Source organism: Pseudonaja textilis, chromosome Z, assembly GCF_049901715.1.
Source record: "Pseudonaja textilis isolate UNSWEBS1 chromosome Z, rPseTex1.2, whole genome shotgun sequence".
NCBI lineage: Eukaryota > Metazoa > Chordata > Lepidosauria > Squamata > Elapidae > Pseudonaja > Pseudonaja textilis.
In genome coordinates this window covers 93,008,795-93,025,629 of record NC_142008.1, presented here as the reverse complement: position 1 = coordinate 93,025,629, position 16,835 = coordinate 93,008,795, and the positions used below count along the sequence as shown (strand labels likewise).

At 37.4% G+C, this 16,835-nt stretch overlaps 1 protein-coding gene across 2 annotated transcripts in view; it reads left to right on the top strand.

Moving 5' to 3' along the window:
* Positions 1-8,461, top strand: part of KRT222 (keratin 222) — a 42,826-nt gene extending 34,365 nt beyond the window's left edge. For both annotated transcript variants that reach the window (XM_026722023.2, XM_087916916.1), the window contains exons 4-6: positions 1,239-1,318; positions 2,673-2,781; positions 6,126-8,461. In XM_026722023.2, coding sequence (XP_026577808.1) covers positions 1,239-1,318; positions 2,673-2,781; positions 6,126-6,339 — 403 coding nt within the window. In that variant the 3' untranslated portion in view covers positions 6,340-8,461. The remainder of the gene's footprint in view (positions 1-1,238; positions 1,319-2,672; positions 2,782-6,125) is intronic.
* The last annotated feature ends 8,374 nt before the right edge of the window (positions 8,462-16,835 follow it).

Genomic DNA, 16,835 nt, shown 5'->3' with positions numbered 1-16,835 from the left:
CCTATCTTGTCTAGAGGAATCCCTGGGCAATTTACAAACATTAAAAACTGGTAAACATTAAAATAAACAATAAGTAACAGAATGATAATTTACAATTTAAAGATGGAGGAGAATGAATACAAAATATAGAGATGGGATCTTCTCTTAATCTGATAGCCACCTCCAAAGTAGTGCACCCTCTGAGACCCCAGGTAAACTGACAGAGCCAGGTCTTCAGACCCTAATGGAAGGTCTGTGTGGGGTGGGGTTCAAGTTTTCAAACTCATGCATTCCCCCCTCTTTTCCACTGAATGCAAAAGGAATAGTTTAAAAAGCCATCACTTTTATCTTTGTACTAACCATAATGATTGCTCATTGCTTTGTAACTTAAGAAATTGTTCATAAAACAAAAACCAAGAATATCTGTTTTAGGATCTATAACACAATGCAATCAAAATGGAAGTTTAGGATCATCTCTTATTCATGGACAAAAGTTGATGTAAGAAATAGATTCATCAAGTACATTCTCATAACAAACATAGTTTACTCAAACTATGAAACCATCAGTAGTTCAAGTTCAGATGTAACGTATTACACATATGCCGAGTTTTTTGTCTACAGAATTCGTTCTTTCCTTGGTATATCACAACAGAAGAACCAGAAAGCTGATATCAGGTGTTGATACTAAATTCTCAATTCAAACATCAGGAAACTATGGCTAATTAAACTACCCATAAACTTCAACATAATGGTTCAATAAGAAAGATTATGTCTGAACTGGGCCTTTATGGGGATAAGGAACTGATTTTCTATATAGCCCCATAACCCCAAAGGAAGTCAGCTGGAAAGTATACTCAATGACGGACAGATCTGAAATCAGAGGTATATTTCATCCTTTTTCTTCTCTAGCTTTCTGCCACTCTTTCTCTGCCCAATTCCTTTCCTTCTGATATCTATACTCAGTGCAATACATGTAAATAATCCTAACCCTAACAACCTGTAGACTGTTAAGAGTATCTCGGCAGCATCCCAAAACCTATAGCATACCTAGAAAAGAAACTAATAAAACCTGGCATCGATAATGCCTGAATGCAGGTATTGTCCTGAATAAAGGACAAATTGTATTGAACAGACAGCATGCTCAACAAGAACACTGAGCATTAATAGGCACTCTAGCACAACCCACAGAATTCATCAAGATTTTATTCAGAAGATATAACACTCCTATTTTATCCTGTAACTTTTTTCTTTCTCTCCAGGTTTCATTATTTAAAACACGAAGAAACAAAAGATATCAGAAAACCTACAACCAGCCAAATAGCATTTATTTTACCTTCATGTGAGTTTACTTAACACTAGACAATGAAATAATCCACTATTTTATGCAAACTTGTCTTAAAATGGGGCTCTCATTCATTTAAGTGCAACTGGAAATATTCAGGATGGGCTTCAAAAATTTTAGCAAAGGGTTCTCTGCCCGGTTGCTGGGTGGGCGTGGCCATGGTAGGCGTGGCCTAGTCAGCCTCCTGAACCACGGTGGGGAGGCATTTTTGCCTTCCCCATGCGCTGGAGGCTTTACTCGAGCCTCTGAGAAGCCAAAAACAGCCTCCCTGGTCTCCGGAGGGTCTCTGGAAGCCAGAAATGGGCGCATTTCTGGCCTTCCCGAACTTCCAGGAGACTCATTTTTCGCCTTCCCTGAGCTCCGTGCATGCTCTGCACTTACCTGCATCCAAAACGGGCTGAGTGGGGACTCCTGGGAGAAGTGGGGAAGGGTGGGCAGGACCAGCTAGGAGTGGGATTTGGGGGTTCTCCGAACTGCACAGAATCTTAGCTAGGGGCTTTCCCGAATCCCTGCAAGCCCCCAGCAACCCACCCCTGGAAATATTGCCTCCAATAGGATTTTTACATACAAAATATATTCTGTAATGTCAGAGTGGGCTGAATCACTTCAAGCTATAAGGGATTGTGATTGTTTAATATTAGAAAAAAGATCTTAACAGTAGAGAAATAAAACTAAAAAAATAACTAAAATAGATCCTTTTCGTCTTTGATATTAAATTTCTTCAAGCAGGCAATAATCATTTTTAGTGAAGAAAAAATGAAAAATCTTTCTATTTTATAAATATGTATGCATACTGCCAAATATGAGATTATCATATCGAAGAAGAGGAAATAGAGGTGAGAAGAGAAAGAGTGAGATAGAAGATAACACATGGTGCTCATCAACATTTCTTGGCTAGGGAGCCAGTGTTGCCTGAAGACATTTTTCATGGTTATGTGGCCACCATGGCTATATGCAAAAGGCACACAAAACCCTGGTCCCACCAAAGTGGTACCTTGCATTTGCATACTTTCAAATTGCTAGGTGGGGCAGCAACAGGAGCTCACCCAGTTGTACGTTGCTCAGGTCTTGAGCCTGGACTTTCACAACACCTTATAAAACATTACAATTGCAAATTGCAGTCAGAGAAGACTAGTCATATTAACATACTGGTTTAGTAATTAAATTGCATACACAGCATTTGTAGGACATATACAGCTTTATGTTCAAAGTGTCATTTCCTGGTGACAAGTGTTAATTGTTAAAAGGCACTGAAAATATACCTGGTACACATTTTGAAATACAGAATATTTCTTCTGCATCTCCTAAAACTGTATATTCTAATATATTTTGATTTTTTTTATCTATACAGCAAGCAAACTAAAAAAACATGAAATTGAAAAAATGGAAATACTGACAAAGCAAGCAGTCTTAAATGGAGGTTTTGTGAAGGATAGCACAGAGACTCATAATACAATACAGTAAGTTAAATATGCATGTGTGTGTATGGTTATAATACCTAATTCATAAAAATATATACTAGGTGTAGCCCAGTATTCCTCAACTAAAGAGTACAATTTCCATTGCTAAGTGGGGGGTGGGGGCGGTGGTCATTAAGTGAATTGTACCAATTGTATGACTTTTGCCACACAAATTTAGCTTCCCCTATTGCTTGTCAGAAGCTGGCTGGAAAAGTTTTAAATGCAATCACATGAAACCAGAATGCTGCAATCATTGTAGTGTGAGGACAGGACACAAATCACTTTTACAGTGCTGTTGTAATTTAAAATGATACTATACAAAATAAATGCTGTAAGTTAAGAACTATCTTTCTAGGATATGTATGTATGTATGTATGTATGGTATTCAGCTTTGTTCGTTTTCCAGGTCAATTTTATCTTTGGGGTTTCTAAGGATGGCTGCTATTTTTCCTACGTCATTATAGTTGTGCTTTTAAAGTTGTAGCAACGTTTCGGCAGAATCTCATCTGCCATCATCAGGCTTCTGTATTGTGTTTGTCTGTGAGTCAGACTTTTACAGTTGTTTCAGTTTTAAATTTGGGGCTAGCCTACTGCTGTGCCAGAATGGTTTTTTCTTCATCCTGATTGGTTGGGAGTCTTGATCTGTGTTTATTGGTCTTGGAGTTTGCTGTGTTCTGCTTGATTGGTGTTTCTAATACCTTCTGTCTGTTTTGTGGCTTTTTTTGTCTTGGTTGGCTGGCAACATTGTGTTCCTGTATTGGAGGCTTTTAGTGCAGCTTGGCTCCAAGTAAATGGACGGCTATCATTTATTAGGAAGCTAGGTTTCATCTGGGTGCCTGGTTGGGGTGTGTTTGAGCTGGAGGTATCAGGGTGGATCTGTTTGTGCCCAGGTGTTTGCCTGGGTTGTGGTGTGGAGATTTTTTTGTTTGTGAGTGCAGGCTTCCAAATAATTGACAGTCTGGTGGAATCATCTCTTCTACTCATGCTTTCAGGTCTTTTTTCAATCTCTATGGCTTCTCTGATAATTCTGTGGCTGGGGTTTTCTATAGTGGCTAGGGTTTTGGTGCCATTGAAGTTGATGCTATGACCTGTGGCTTCCATGTGTTGGACTAGTGAGGAAGTGTGTTCCAGCTTTTTTACTGCATTTTTATCTTCATCCAGGCGGGTACTTATTCTTCTATTGGTCTGTCCAATGTATGTGGCCGGGCATAATGCACAGGGGACTTCATACATGCCTTGGTTTTCCTGGTCAATTTTATCTTTGTGGTTTCTAAGGATGGCTGCTATTTTTCTGTCTGTTTTGAAGGCAGTCTTGATGTGATGCCTGTGTAGTATCTTACTGATTTTGTCTGTAGTACCTCTTATGTAGGGTGGGACAGCTGTTCCATAGGTCTGTTCATCTTCTAGGTCTCCATTATGTCTCAATGTGTTTTTGTGGATCAAGCCAGTGATTTTGCTTTTGTGGAAGCCGTTGGCTGTCTGTACTTTAGTCAGGGTGCATAGTTCAGTCTTTATATGTGTCTTGTCTGCCAAGCGTTTGGTTCTGGCGATTAGTGTTTTGGCCACGGAGTTTATCTGTGCTGGGTGGTGGTGGGATTGGGCATTGAGGTAGCGGTTGGTGTGTGTTTTCTTCTGGTATATGGTGTATCCTAGTGTGCCATCTGTTTTTTGGTAGATTAGTACATCTAGGACTGGTAGTTGTTTGTTTATTTCTGTTTCCATGGTAAACTTGATTTTGGGATGTGTGCTGTTTAGGGGTGTTAGGAAATTGTTTAGGTTTTCTTTTCCATGGGACCAAATCACAAATGTGTCATCGATGTATCTTAACCATAGTTTGGGTTCCAGGGCTCTGGATTCGAATTCTTTCATGAACAGGTTTGCAATGACGGGAGACAGTGGTGATCCCATAGGGGCTCCTTCAATTTGCTTGTATCTTTGTCCTTTGTATATGAAATATGTGTTGGTTAAGCAGTGTTCTGCTAGTTCCATGAGGTGTTTAGCTGGTTGGTATTTATTTTTGATGATTTCAAGAGTTTCTTTTATCAGTGATACCACATCGAAACTTACAAGCAGTTCTTCTTGTTCCACGTGTACATCTTTGATCATTTCCAAGAAGTGGTATGAGTTTTGTACATGTGAAGCTGCTGTTTCAGCATGGGGCTGTAGCTGTTTTGCTAAGTGTTTAGCTAGGTTTTGTAGTGGTGCTCCTCTGGAGCTGACTATGGGTCTGAGAGGTATGACTTCTTTGTGTATTTTTGGGAGGCCATATAGTGTGGGGCATCTGGAAGATTTTTCTCTTGGGATGATCATCTGTTGGATCTCTTTGCTCATGTGGCTGGTTATAATTTTCTTCTTGGTTATTTTTTCCAGATCTGTGGTTGGGTCCGTGTTTATGGGTTTGTATGTGGAGTCTTGGAGTAGGTCTGTCAATTTTGTTTCATAGTCTTTTCTGTCCATTACTACTGTAGCATTCCCTTTGTCTGCTGGAAGTATGATTATGCTGCTATCCTTTTTTAGGGTTTGCAGGGCTTTTAGTTCTTCTTTGTGCAAGTTGTTTTTGGGTGGTTTGCTTGTGCATAGGATGTTAGTAACTTGGTGTTTTATTCTATCAGCTTCATCTGTATTTAATTTAGTTAGGCTGGATTCTACTGCACATATGATGGATTCTGTGGGGATTTTTTGGGTGCTATAGCATAATTGAATCCTTTGGTAAGGACATCTGTTTCTGTTTTGGTGAGTTCTCTGTTGGAAACATTATATACTAATTGTTCCAGGTGTTGTTGTGAGTTGTTGGGGGCTTTCTTGTCATGTTCTAATTTCTTTAGTTTCTTCAAAAGTTTGTCATTTTTGTAAGTGGTTTCAGTTTCAGCTCTCCAAGTTATAAGTTGTTTTACTTTGTCCCAAAGTAGAGGGTGGATTTTGCTGCTCAATGAGATTCTGCCGAAATGTTGCTACAACTTTAAAAGCACAACTATAATGACGTGGGAAAATACCCGAACAAAGCTGAATACCATGTATGTATGTATGTATGTATGTATGTATGTATACACACATATACACATATACACATACATACATATGGAAAACAATTGAAAAAATATATGTTGCAACTCTATTGCCTGGTGATACATGTCTTTCTATAGAAAAAGAAGCAGAAATCTTTCAAGTCTATTCATTAGAAATACAGATAAATGAATGGATAGAAAAATACAGAACAAATGTTCATACATCTCTTTGTTTCATCAAAATAGACATATATCTGAGAATAAACATGTCTTGAAATCTTAGCCTGAGGACATGTTTTGGATGAATACCTATATAAAATAATCTATTTATTGTTTCAGGACAGAAAAAGTAGATGAAGTGATTAAAGAATGGGAAGGCTCTTTCTTCAAGGATAACCCTCACTTAAGAAAAAAGTCTGTTTCTTTGCGCTTTGATCTTCACCTGACAGCTACAGATGAAGATTGTTTACATATGAAACAGAAAAGTCTTCCTGATATTGAAGTGAGATTGGTTATGAGACGGTCTTGCAGCATCCCATCAATCAAAACTTAAATCAATATCAATTTATTCAAAGATTATTCATGAAATGGGTTTCAAAATAAATATTGGTATGAATCTAGAACAAATATATGATCACTTAACTAGAAGAACTTTGTTTCAAATAATAGAGCTTTCCCCAACTGATACCCTTTATATTTGTAGAACAACTTTCATGAATCAAAGATTATTAGGGGATGATGTGAATTATTATATTATCTTCTAAAGATACAAAACATTAAAGGTCTCATATTAGGTCAGTGATATATATTTGAAGAAGTGCTTTGTGTTTGTTTTCCTCCAAATGCTATTTATTTGCATTTAGAATTTTTGACAAATATTTAAATAATGCTTTCAAATATTTGCTTTTGTAGGACTAAGAACTAACAAATGCAAGATCTACATTTGAAAGGGATTATTATATGAAGGGTTAAGATTAATGTTTTATTCCATTTGGCATTGTTATAATGATTAAATTATCAAATAGCTGTATTTCTCTCTCCCCAAATGATAAAACTGTACAAAATCAAAGGATGAAGGTCACTATTAATTAAGTCCTACCTTAATCCTGTGAAATCTGTGTTGTACTTTATCCAAGGTGATTTATTAACATTGTTCTTATGCCACAAATACTAATAATTGATATTTAATTCAAAAATACATATATCAAAATAACTGGACTTTTAATAAACAATGTAAAAACATTTTGAACATTACTTTTAGGCACCACATGAAAGTATATTATTGGGTGATATAGGTATTTCTATGAAATTGTGCTTTGGCCCTATTGAAGCTATGACCAAAGAAATAAATTCTTTTTTTGAAATTTGTGATAACATTTATCTTCTAAAATAATGAGTTGTTATTCACCCAATTATATTTTATATACTTTTCCTGTTTCTTTTTTTTTCTTATTTTTCCTAAATAATATTGAAAACAAAATTGGGCATCCAAACTAAAATGAGCTCTGTGACTCCTCTCCACCTTTGAGTAAAATGTATTATTTCATTAGAATAAAAACTAGGCAAGAAATAAATATATCAATGAATTTTATTAATTACATTTTGGATGTTCAAACATGGCTTACTCATATTAGACTACGCTTCCACTCTGTCAGGGTAGTTGGCTTGTCCAAATCATTCCTATTTGCATCAGAAGCACCTTCAAACTATAGACATATAACATACAACACTGAACAAGTAAAAAAGTGTAAAATAAGTCTGAGAAATATAATACATGTTAAAAGTATGCAAAATAAATAAGATTAAAAATAATTGACATTCACCCAATATCATGCCACCTCAACAGCATTTTCTCTTGTCAATATGAAGTTTTTTCTCTACATATTGAAAGAGATGTGTCCAGACCTGTCCAAGAACAATCAGTTCAGTTAATTGAGTGTTGAGGTAGCTGCAGAAAAAGTCCTGCTTTGAGAAGTTCTCCCATTTCCTCACAATCCATAGTTTGAGAACCTTTTATTTAACTGATCTAAAGAGACTCAATTTACTCACAGCTGCTGTTAATTCCTGTAATTTGCTGCTTTGTGATAGGAATGTGAATTTAAAAATAAAAAGTACCCTAAATATCCATAATATGAATCATATAAAAAGTTTAGTGCATAGAACAAATATTAAATATCATTTATTTCATATTTTTGAAAGGTTCAACAGCAGATATTAGTCAAACAGAAAAATCTAGACAACAGTTCCTACAATTTAATGTCATTGGCAAGACTGACAGAAACTGATTTTAGTATTTAGTATTTATTTGATTTGTCAAATGCTTACAAGATAATAGGTATAAGAATAAACATAGTTTTGAATACATGAAATGGGTACATATAAGAAAAATAAAAGAAACAATAGGACAAGGACAGTAGGCACGATTGGTGCGCTTATGCACACCCCCTACAGGCCTCTTAGGAAGGGGGTGAGGTCAATAGTAGAAAGTCTAAGGTTAAAGTTTTTGGGGTTTGGGGAAGAAACCACAGAGTCAGGTAGAGTATTCCAAACATTGACCACTCTGTTGCTGAAGTCATATTTTCTGCAGTCAAGTTTGGTGCGGTTACCTTGAGTTTGTATCTATTGTGTGCTCTTGTATTGTTATGATTGAAGCTGAAGTATTCATTTGCAGGTAGGTCATTGCAATGTATGATTTTATATACTGTATTTAGATCGGACTGGAGGCAGCGTAGTTCTAGGTTTTCTAGGTCTAGAGTTTCAAGTCTGGTGGCATAAGTTATTCTGCAATGAGTAGAGGAGCGGAGAACTCTTCTTGTGAAATATTTCTCGACTTTTTCAATTGTGTTAATATCAGATACATGATATGGGTTCCAGACTGATGAGCTGTATTCAAGTATAAGTCTAGCAGAAGTTTTGTATGCTCTAGTTAGTAGTGTGATATTACCAGAGAAGAAGCTACGTAGGATTAGATTATACTCTTAATGCCTTTTTGGCTATGTAGTTACAGTGGGCTCTAGCACTTAGATTATTAGAGATGAGTACTCCAAGGTCCTTGACAAAGTTTGGATCCTCAATAAGGTCTTGATTATTTAGCTTGTATTTTATTTTCTGATTTTTTTTTTTGCCAATATGTAAGACAGAGCAATTATTTGTTGAGATTTGAAGTTGCCATTTGATTGACCATTCTGATACACAGTCAAGGTCCTTTTGGAGGGTAGCAGTATTGTCTATGGTGTTGAATAGCTTTACATCATCAGCAAAGAGAACACAGTTGCTCTTAATATGATTACAGAGGTCATTTATGTAGAGTATGAAGAAAGTTGGTCCTAAAGCACTGCCTTGGGGGACACCACTGTTGACAGGTACAGAATTTGATAGGACACGCCCAATTTTGACCTTCTGTTGTCTGTTTGAGAGGAATGCTTCTATCCAGTTATGCAATTGTCCAGAGATACCATAAGATTTTACTTTTAGGAGTAGTTTGTCATGTACCACTGAATCAAAGGCTTTACAGAAGTCTATGTAGATTTCGTCTATTGTTTTGTCCTGATCGAGTTGTGTAGTCCATATGTTTTTTGCAGTGTAAGAGTTGCAGATTACAGGATAGTTTTTTTCTGAAACCAAATTGTTTATTAGGGAGTAGGTTGTTTGTCTCTAAGTGGAGGATAATGGATTGGTTAATAATTGATTCCATGACTTTACAGATGACGCAGCATAAGGAGATTGGTCTGTAATTTTCAACTAGGCTGCGGTCTCCCTTTTTGAAGATAGGGATGACCGTGGCTTGTAACCATAGTTTTGGCAAGGAGCTGGTCCTGAAAGATTTTTCAAAGATTATGGTTTGAGGTTCGGCTATGGCAGTGGATAGCTTTTTTTTTAAGAAGTAGGCACATATTCCATCCGGTCCAATAGATAGATTCAGAAAAACTTGAGAACACTGGGTTGCTTACCTTTGAAATAGAACATAGAATTTGAAAAATCTAGGTAACTCTTGCTTCTGAATGTTTATGTATTTATAGCACCTTCACTAAATTAATACCTTACTTTCCTTTAAGCAGTTGGTGAAACAACTGATTTCCACTATATTCAAGTGTTCAGTTGATTCTTTAAAGCAATGGTTCTTTGGTTTTTTTTAATGGGGCCAATCACTCTGTCAAAAATCAATAATATTCACTTGATTCACTGTTTTTTTTTCTGAAGTCTGACTCTAAACTGATTAATTTGAAAAGTATTGCTTTTATTAAAATCTAGTTAAGTAGGAAACAAAATACCAAATGTCAAAGAAACAGTAGCTGTGCAAAAAATCAGCTGGTGCCCAAAGCTATAATTGAGTGTATAGCTTAATCTCTGAGTTTGAAACTGAGATCACAAAAAAGTCTGAAAAATATTTTTTTTTAAAATACAATATCTTATTGTTTTTCAATTATGCCACCCATCTTGCCTACAGACAACTTACAATCAATTAAAAACACTCAAAACATTAAAAAAATGGATACTAACATTAAAACTTAGTTACGATTACCAAAGAAGGAAAGGGAGCAAGATACACAAAGGTGAGGTGGGATTTATTTTAATACACTTTTGATTTAAAGGTTGCACTGTGTAGAAATCCAAAGCAGCAGACAGTTAATTTATAAAAATTAAGGCAAATTCATACACTAAATAAAATTTAACATTAGGCATTTATTGACATATAGTGCTCACTCTGAATTTTGCAACCCACATCTGACAGCCTTAGGCAAAGGTGAATTCCAAATCATTTATAATTAAAGATAACAAGCAGTGATTTTATGTTTAAAAAAATTGATTTGGATTTACTTGGGCCAACCTATTCACTATACCTAGTCCAACAAATAAGTGGGACTACTTATAAATAGGCCAGAGCATGCCCATTTACCACTGTTACACAAGCTGCACTCATTGCCAGTTTGCTCCCAGGTCCAATTCAGGGTGTTGGTTCTTAACTTTAAAGTCCTTCATGACGGCAAGGCAGGTTGTCTGAGGAACAGTCTCACTTCAGTAAGATTAGTCTGTCCCAACTGTGCTGGTAGAAGGGGCATGTTGCCGATGATCGATCAAGGAATTCCAGCTGGTGGGGTGAAAGCTTTTTCTCTCGTGAGTCCCAATTCTGGAACACTGTGCTACCTCCAAAAGTGAGATCTGCACCCACCCTTTTAGCCTTTCAAAGGGGCCTGAAAACCACTGCCAGCTGGATTGGAGCCCTGGTGAAAGCATGTTAAATAGGAGGTGATTAAGAGACTGAGATAAGACCTGTGACCTCCCTTACCATCTGTGTTAAGTCTTAAGTCAATTTTGGTGTTAATATTTATTATTTTAATGTTTTCTTGGTTGTAATCTGCCTAGCATCATGTCTAGGCAAAATGGGCAGCATATAAGTTTAATAAATAAAAATGCATATTAGAGCACAAATATATTATTAAAAAAAATAAAAATCCAAACCCTCTACATTTATACATTTTGCACAAATGTAACAAGGCCTCATAATCTATCAAGTGTCTGACAAGTATCATTTTATTTTTGATTTCAAAAATAATGAATCTCTTCCTAAATTGAAACTCATTCATACTATAAATAATAATATATTATACAAGACCACCATAAATAAAAGCTCTTAATTACAGTATGTACAGTGGATTTGGCAAACCAAGCAAATAGCTTACAATCAAGGAAAATGAATACGTAAATCCATAATAAAATATTTTATTTAGCTATATAAATCTCAAGTATGAATTTCATATGTTTTTCTCTTTCTTCAAGCCAAATATATCAAAGAATGGCAACATATTCTGTTCGTCTGACTACATTGGTTCAAAGCTCCAATTGGTTCAAAATGCATTGGCCCAAATGGTTTTGTGCAAACACGGGTGTGCACATGTGTCATTTCTACTATGGAAGCTGCATTGGCTTCTGATTTGCTTCTGGATACAATTCAAGATGCTAGTTGTCACCTCTACAACCCTATATGGCGTGGGACCAGGTTATCTGAAGGAACATTTCTCCCTGGTTACATCCACCCACCCAATAGAGTAAGGGAGGCAGGGAATGTTGCAGATCCTGTCTCATAAGGAGGTATATCTGGCAGGATCCAGAACGGCATTCTCCATAGTAGCTCCCTCCCTTTGGAATACCATTCCCACAGAGATTAGCCTGGCCTCCATTTTGATAGACTTTTGCAAGGTCCTGAAGACCTAGTTCTACCAACTGCCCTGCAACTGCCACAGTGGGATGAATCCCATCAAGTGGCTCATTTGACTGCTTATTGTCACCAGGTGATATTGTTTTGTTCTTTTTATATTGATTTTTAATTGTTTGTAGGCCATCCAGAGACAATGAGAGTGAGTGGCCAGCCACATAAATCCTCAGAATAAGTAAACACAAATAATTTAAAGCACTCAAGAAAATGGGAGCCAATTTGGTGTAGCAGTTAAGGCATCAGGCTAGACAATGGAAAATGGTGAGTTCTAATTCCACTGTCAATCCGGAAGCGAACTGGGTTGAGGTCATTTTTTTGGCTTCAGGGTTGCCACAAGAGAGGGAAGGAGGGGGGATAGTTAGCTGGGGTTTTGTAGTCAAAACAAAAAGTTTTCTTGTGGGAACCAAGGACATTTCACCAGGTGGCAGGGAAGAAGAGAAATGAGTAACTGATCAAACAGCTTGTGCCCTTATTGGACAATGTGACTTTTAGTTGGGTGAAAATCATGGGGACTTTCAGTCTCAGTTTTTTACCAGTTGTGCCAATATGATGTATCCAATAAATTATTCTTTGAGGAATCTACCTGTCTCAGAGTTCTGCTTTCAGTGGGTACTTTACTTGGAACACTGACATCCTCTTTAGATACAATGCCAGCTGTCTCAACTTTCTCAACCTTAAGAAGGAGGAAATGGCAAATAACTTCACACAAAAAAAGCCTTATCAACAGAACTGCAGGGACCAGTCCAGACAGTCACCAGGAATCAAGAACTGACTCAAAGGCATACTCATACATAACACCCTGGAAAAGTCATCTTTTAATGGACATGATAGACTTAACCACACTTTTACTCCCTATTTATATTTTTCCAAGACATGATACAAGTAGTCCTCAGTAATTTGACCAGAATTTCCATCATTAACTAATGTTGTAAAAAGCAATCTCACATGACTATATCACTTAGCAGCAGCAATCCCAGGAATCTTGCTGTCATTAAGCAAGGATCATGGGTTGTTAAGCAGGGACCTCATATGACCAAGATTTCTGATATCCGCCTGGCTTCCCACAAGCAAAACAAAATAAGTACTACGGCATGAGGTGATGTGGAGGTGCTGCAGCAAGAATGAATGAGCTGGAGAGGCTTGCAATGGTGCCATATGACTGTATGTGGGCTGAAAAAGAGTTGCTGCTATGCGGCATAAATGTATGCAGGCAGAGGAGAGATGCTTGGTGACTTCAATCTACCTCATATTAACTGGACCCTAAACGAATGTACAACTGAACCCATACATGTAACCTTCTACAATGCTGTAAAAAATCTGGGACTGGAACAACTAGTAACCAACAATACTAGGTTTAACAACTGCCTTGATCTCATCTTCTGCAATAGTTTGAATTTAATTTACGGAATACAAACTAAAGAACCCTTTTCCAACAGTGACCACAATATGATTGACTTTTGTCTCAACATACGCCCACACAAAAATAATCACAATGACGTAATCCCCAATTATAACTTCAAAAAAGGCAACTATGATCTTATAGACAACAATCTCTCATCCCTTGATTGGCAATCTCTATTCACTGGATGCAATACTGTTGAAGACCATTGCAACATATTTTTTTCTTGAAGTCAAAAGAGTCATCAAACTATATGTACCAATAACAACTCCCAAAACAAAAAACAGATTACCCACAACAGTAAGGAAACTTCAGTCCAAAAAGAGATCACTCTGGCAGAAAAACAAATCTGGTCACATTGCCAACTTCAAAAGTTGATACAAAAATTTATGCCACCAGATAAATACTGAATACACCAATTATCACATTAAACAAGAGGAAAACCTTCTATGCACCAATTCCACCCGCGCTTTTTACAATTTTGTAAACAACAAACTAAAAGACTTAAGGTCCATCCCACCCCTGATAGGACCTAATGGTAAAGACTGCAACGACGACACCATTAAAGCCAACATCTTTAACACATTCTTTGGCTCAGTATTTGTAAACAGCAATGGATCATGTCCAGTATTTCCTAGTCGGACCACAGACAACTACAATGATTTAATACATATCAATTTTACAGAAGACAATGTTGAAAAAGCACTACGCAATCTACAACCATCTCTGTCTATTGGACCGAACAGAATATGTGCCTACTTCTTAAAAAAAGCTATCCACTGCCATAGCTGAACGTCTAAGCATAATCTTTGAAAAATCTTTCAGGACCAGCTCCTTGCCAAAACTATGGTCACAAGCCACGGTCATCCCCATTTTCAAAAAGGAAGACCCCAGCCTAGTTGAAAATTACAGACCAATCTCCTTATGCTGCGTCACCTGTAAAGTCATGGAATCAATTATTAACCAATCCATTATCCTCCACTTAGAGACAAACAACCTACTCCCTAATAAACAATTTGGTTTCAGAAAAAACTATCCTGTAATCTGCAACTGCAAAAACATATGGACTACACAACTCGATCAGGGCAAAACAATAGACACAATCTACATAGACTTCTGTAAAGCCTTTGATTTAGTGGTACACGACAAACTACTACTAAAAGTAAAATCTTATGGTATCTCTGGACAACTGCATAACTGGATAGAAGCATTCCTGTCAAACAGACAACAAATGGTCAAAATTGGGAGCATCCTATCAAATTCTGTACCTGTCAAGAGTGGTGTCCCCCAAGGCAGTGTTCTAGGACCAACTCTCTTCATACTCTACCTAAATGACCTCTGTGGTCACATTAAGAGCAACTGTGTTCTCTTCGCTGATGATGTAAAGCTGTTCAATACCACAGACAATACTGCTACCCTTCAAAAAGACCTTGACTATGTATCAGAATGGTCAAACAAATGGCAACTTCAAATCTCAACAAATAAATATTTTGTCTGACATATTGGCAAAAAAAAAATCAGAAAATAAAATACAAGCTGAATAGTCAAAACCTTGTTGATGATCTGTAAAGGATCTTGGAATACTCTCTAATGATCTAAGTGCTCTACTTATGCCACCAGAGTTGAAATTCTACACCTAGAAATCCTTGACTTATGCTGTCTTTGATCTGATCTAAGTATGGTATATAAAATCATACGTTGCAATGACTTGCCTGTCAATGAATACTTCAGCTTCAACCATAACAGCACAAGTGCATACAATAGATACAAACTCAAGGTTAACCACACCAAACTTGTTTGCAGGAAATACGACTTCAGTAACAGAGTGGTCAATGTCTGGAATACTCTACCTGACTGTGGTTTCTTCCCCAAACCCCCAAAACTTTAACCTTAGACTGTCTACTATTGACCTCACCCCTTTCCTAAGAGGCCTGCAGGGGGCATGCATAAGCGCACCAATCGTGCCTACTGTCCTGTCCTATTGTTTCTTTTATTTTTCTTATATGTACCCATTTCATGTATTCATAACTATGTATATACTTATACCTATTATCTTGTAAGTGATTGACAAATCAAAATAAATACTAAATACTAAAATCAGCTTCTGTCAGTCTTGCCAATGACATTAAATTGGCAGGGAGAAGGTGCTGCAGCGTATGGCTGGGAGGGAGGGGAGGGGATATTGTGAATCCTCAGGACAAAAAGTGGAAGGGGTGACTTGCAATCTTCCCTGCCAGTTTCCCCACTTTGCTTGTGGGAATTTGGAAGAAAAGGTTACAAATAGCAATCAGGTGAGCGCAGGATGCTGCAAACACCATAAGAGTGAACCATTTGCCAAATGCTCAGATCACAAATCAGGCCTGGGCAACAGGCCTGTTGAAAATTTTGTTACAACAAATGAAGCCTTTAGAGCATCCCCCTCAGGGGATGAGCACAGGTCCCATCCAAACAACATGAAAAATGGACAAGAGCTACAGCTTCCGGAGTGGGACCAGTTAAAGAAGCTAGCTCAAAAGAAGCCTAAACCACTGCACATCGCCACTCTCAATATAGGAACACTGACTGCATGTAACCACGAGTTAGCCAAAATCCTGAAACACCACCATATTAACATAGCATGTCTTCAGGAGACCAGATGGAAGGGACAGAAATCGAGAGACACTGAAGAAGATTACAAGTTGGTTTACCAAGGCACTTCCTATAACTATGGTGTTGCTGTTGTTGTGAGCAAAGATCTATGCAGCCATGTGCCTGAAGTCCAGAAACACTCTGACCATGTCATGTCTGTCACTATTAATACACACCCCTCAATGACTTCAGGTATTTTCTGATTATGCCCCACAAACAGAACTTGATGAAGACACCAAAGATCAGTTCTGGAATGAACTGCAGATTAAAATCTGTGCCTGTCCTGAAAAAGATCTGCTGCTCCTCTGCTGTGACTTGAATGGTTGTGTGGGGAGATATCGGGATGGCTACCAATGCCATTGGGAAACAAAGGTTATGGAAACCACAATGAAGATAGATTTCAAATCCTGGACTTTGCAGAAGCAAATGATTTCATAATCTGTAACACATGTTTCAAGAAAAATCCAGACCAGCTCATTACTTTCACCAATGGCAGAAATAGCAGTCATATTTTATTCTCTTGAGAAGACAAGACCTTCCCATGCAACACCAAGGCTATCCCCTCTGATGTTCTTGCCCCCAAAACAAATCACTTGTTACAGATCTAAAAATTAAAAAGGCTATAAGAAAATGAACAGCACCACAGGCCCCAAGAGGATGAAATGGTGGAAATTGCAGCACCACAAAGAAGCAAGTGACCAGGAAAATTGTATTCCTACCTATCAGTGTTGCTACAAGTAACATCATCTGGTCAACACTCTGTAACTCTGTCATCACCACTGCCAGAGAAATTCTCAGTGTCACAAAA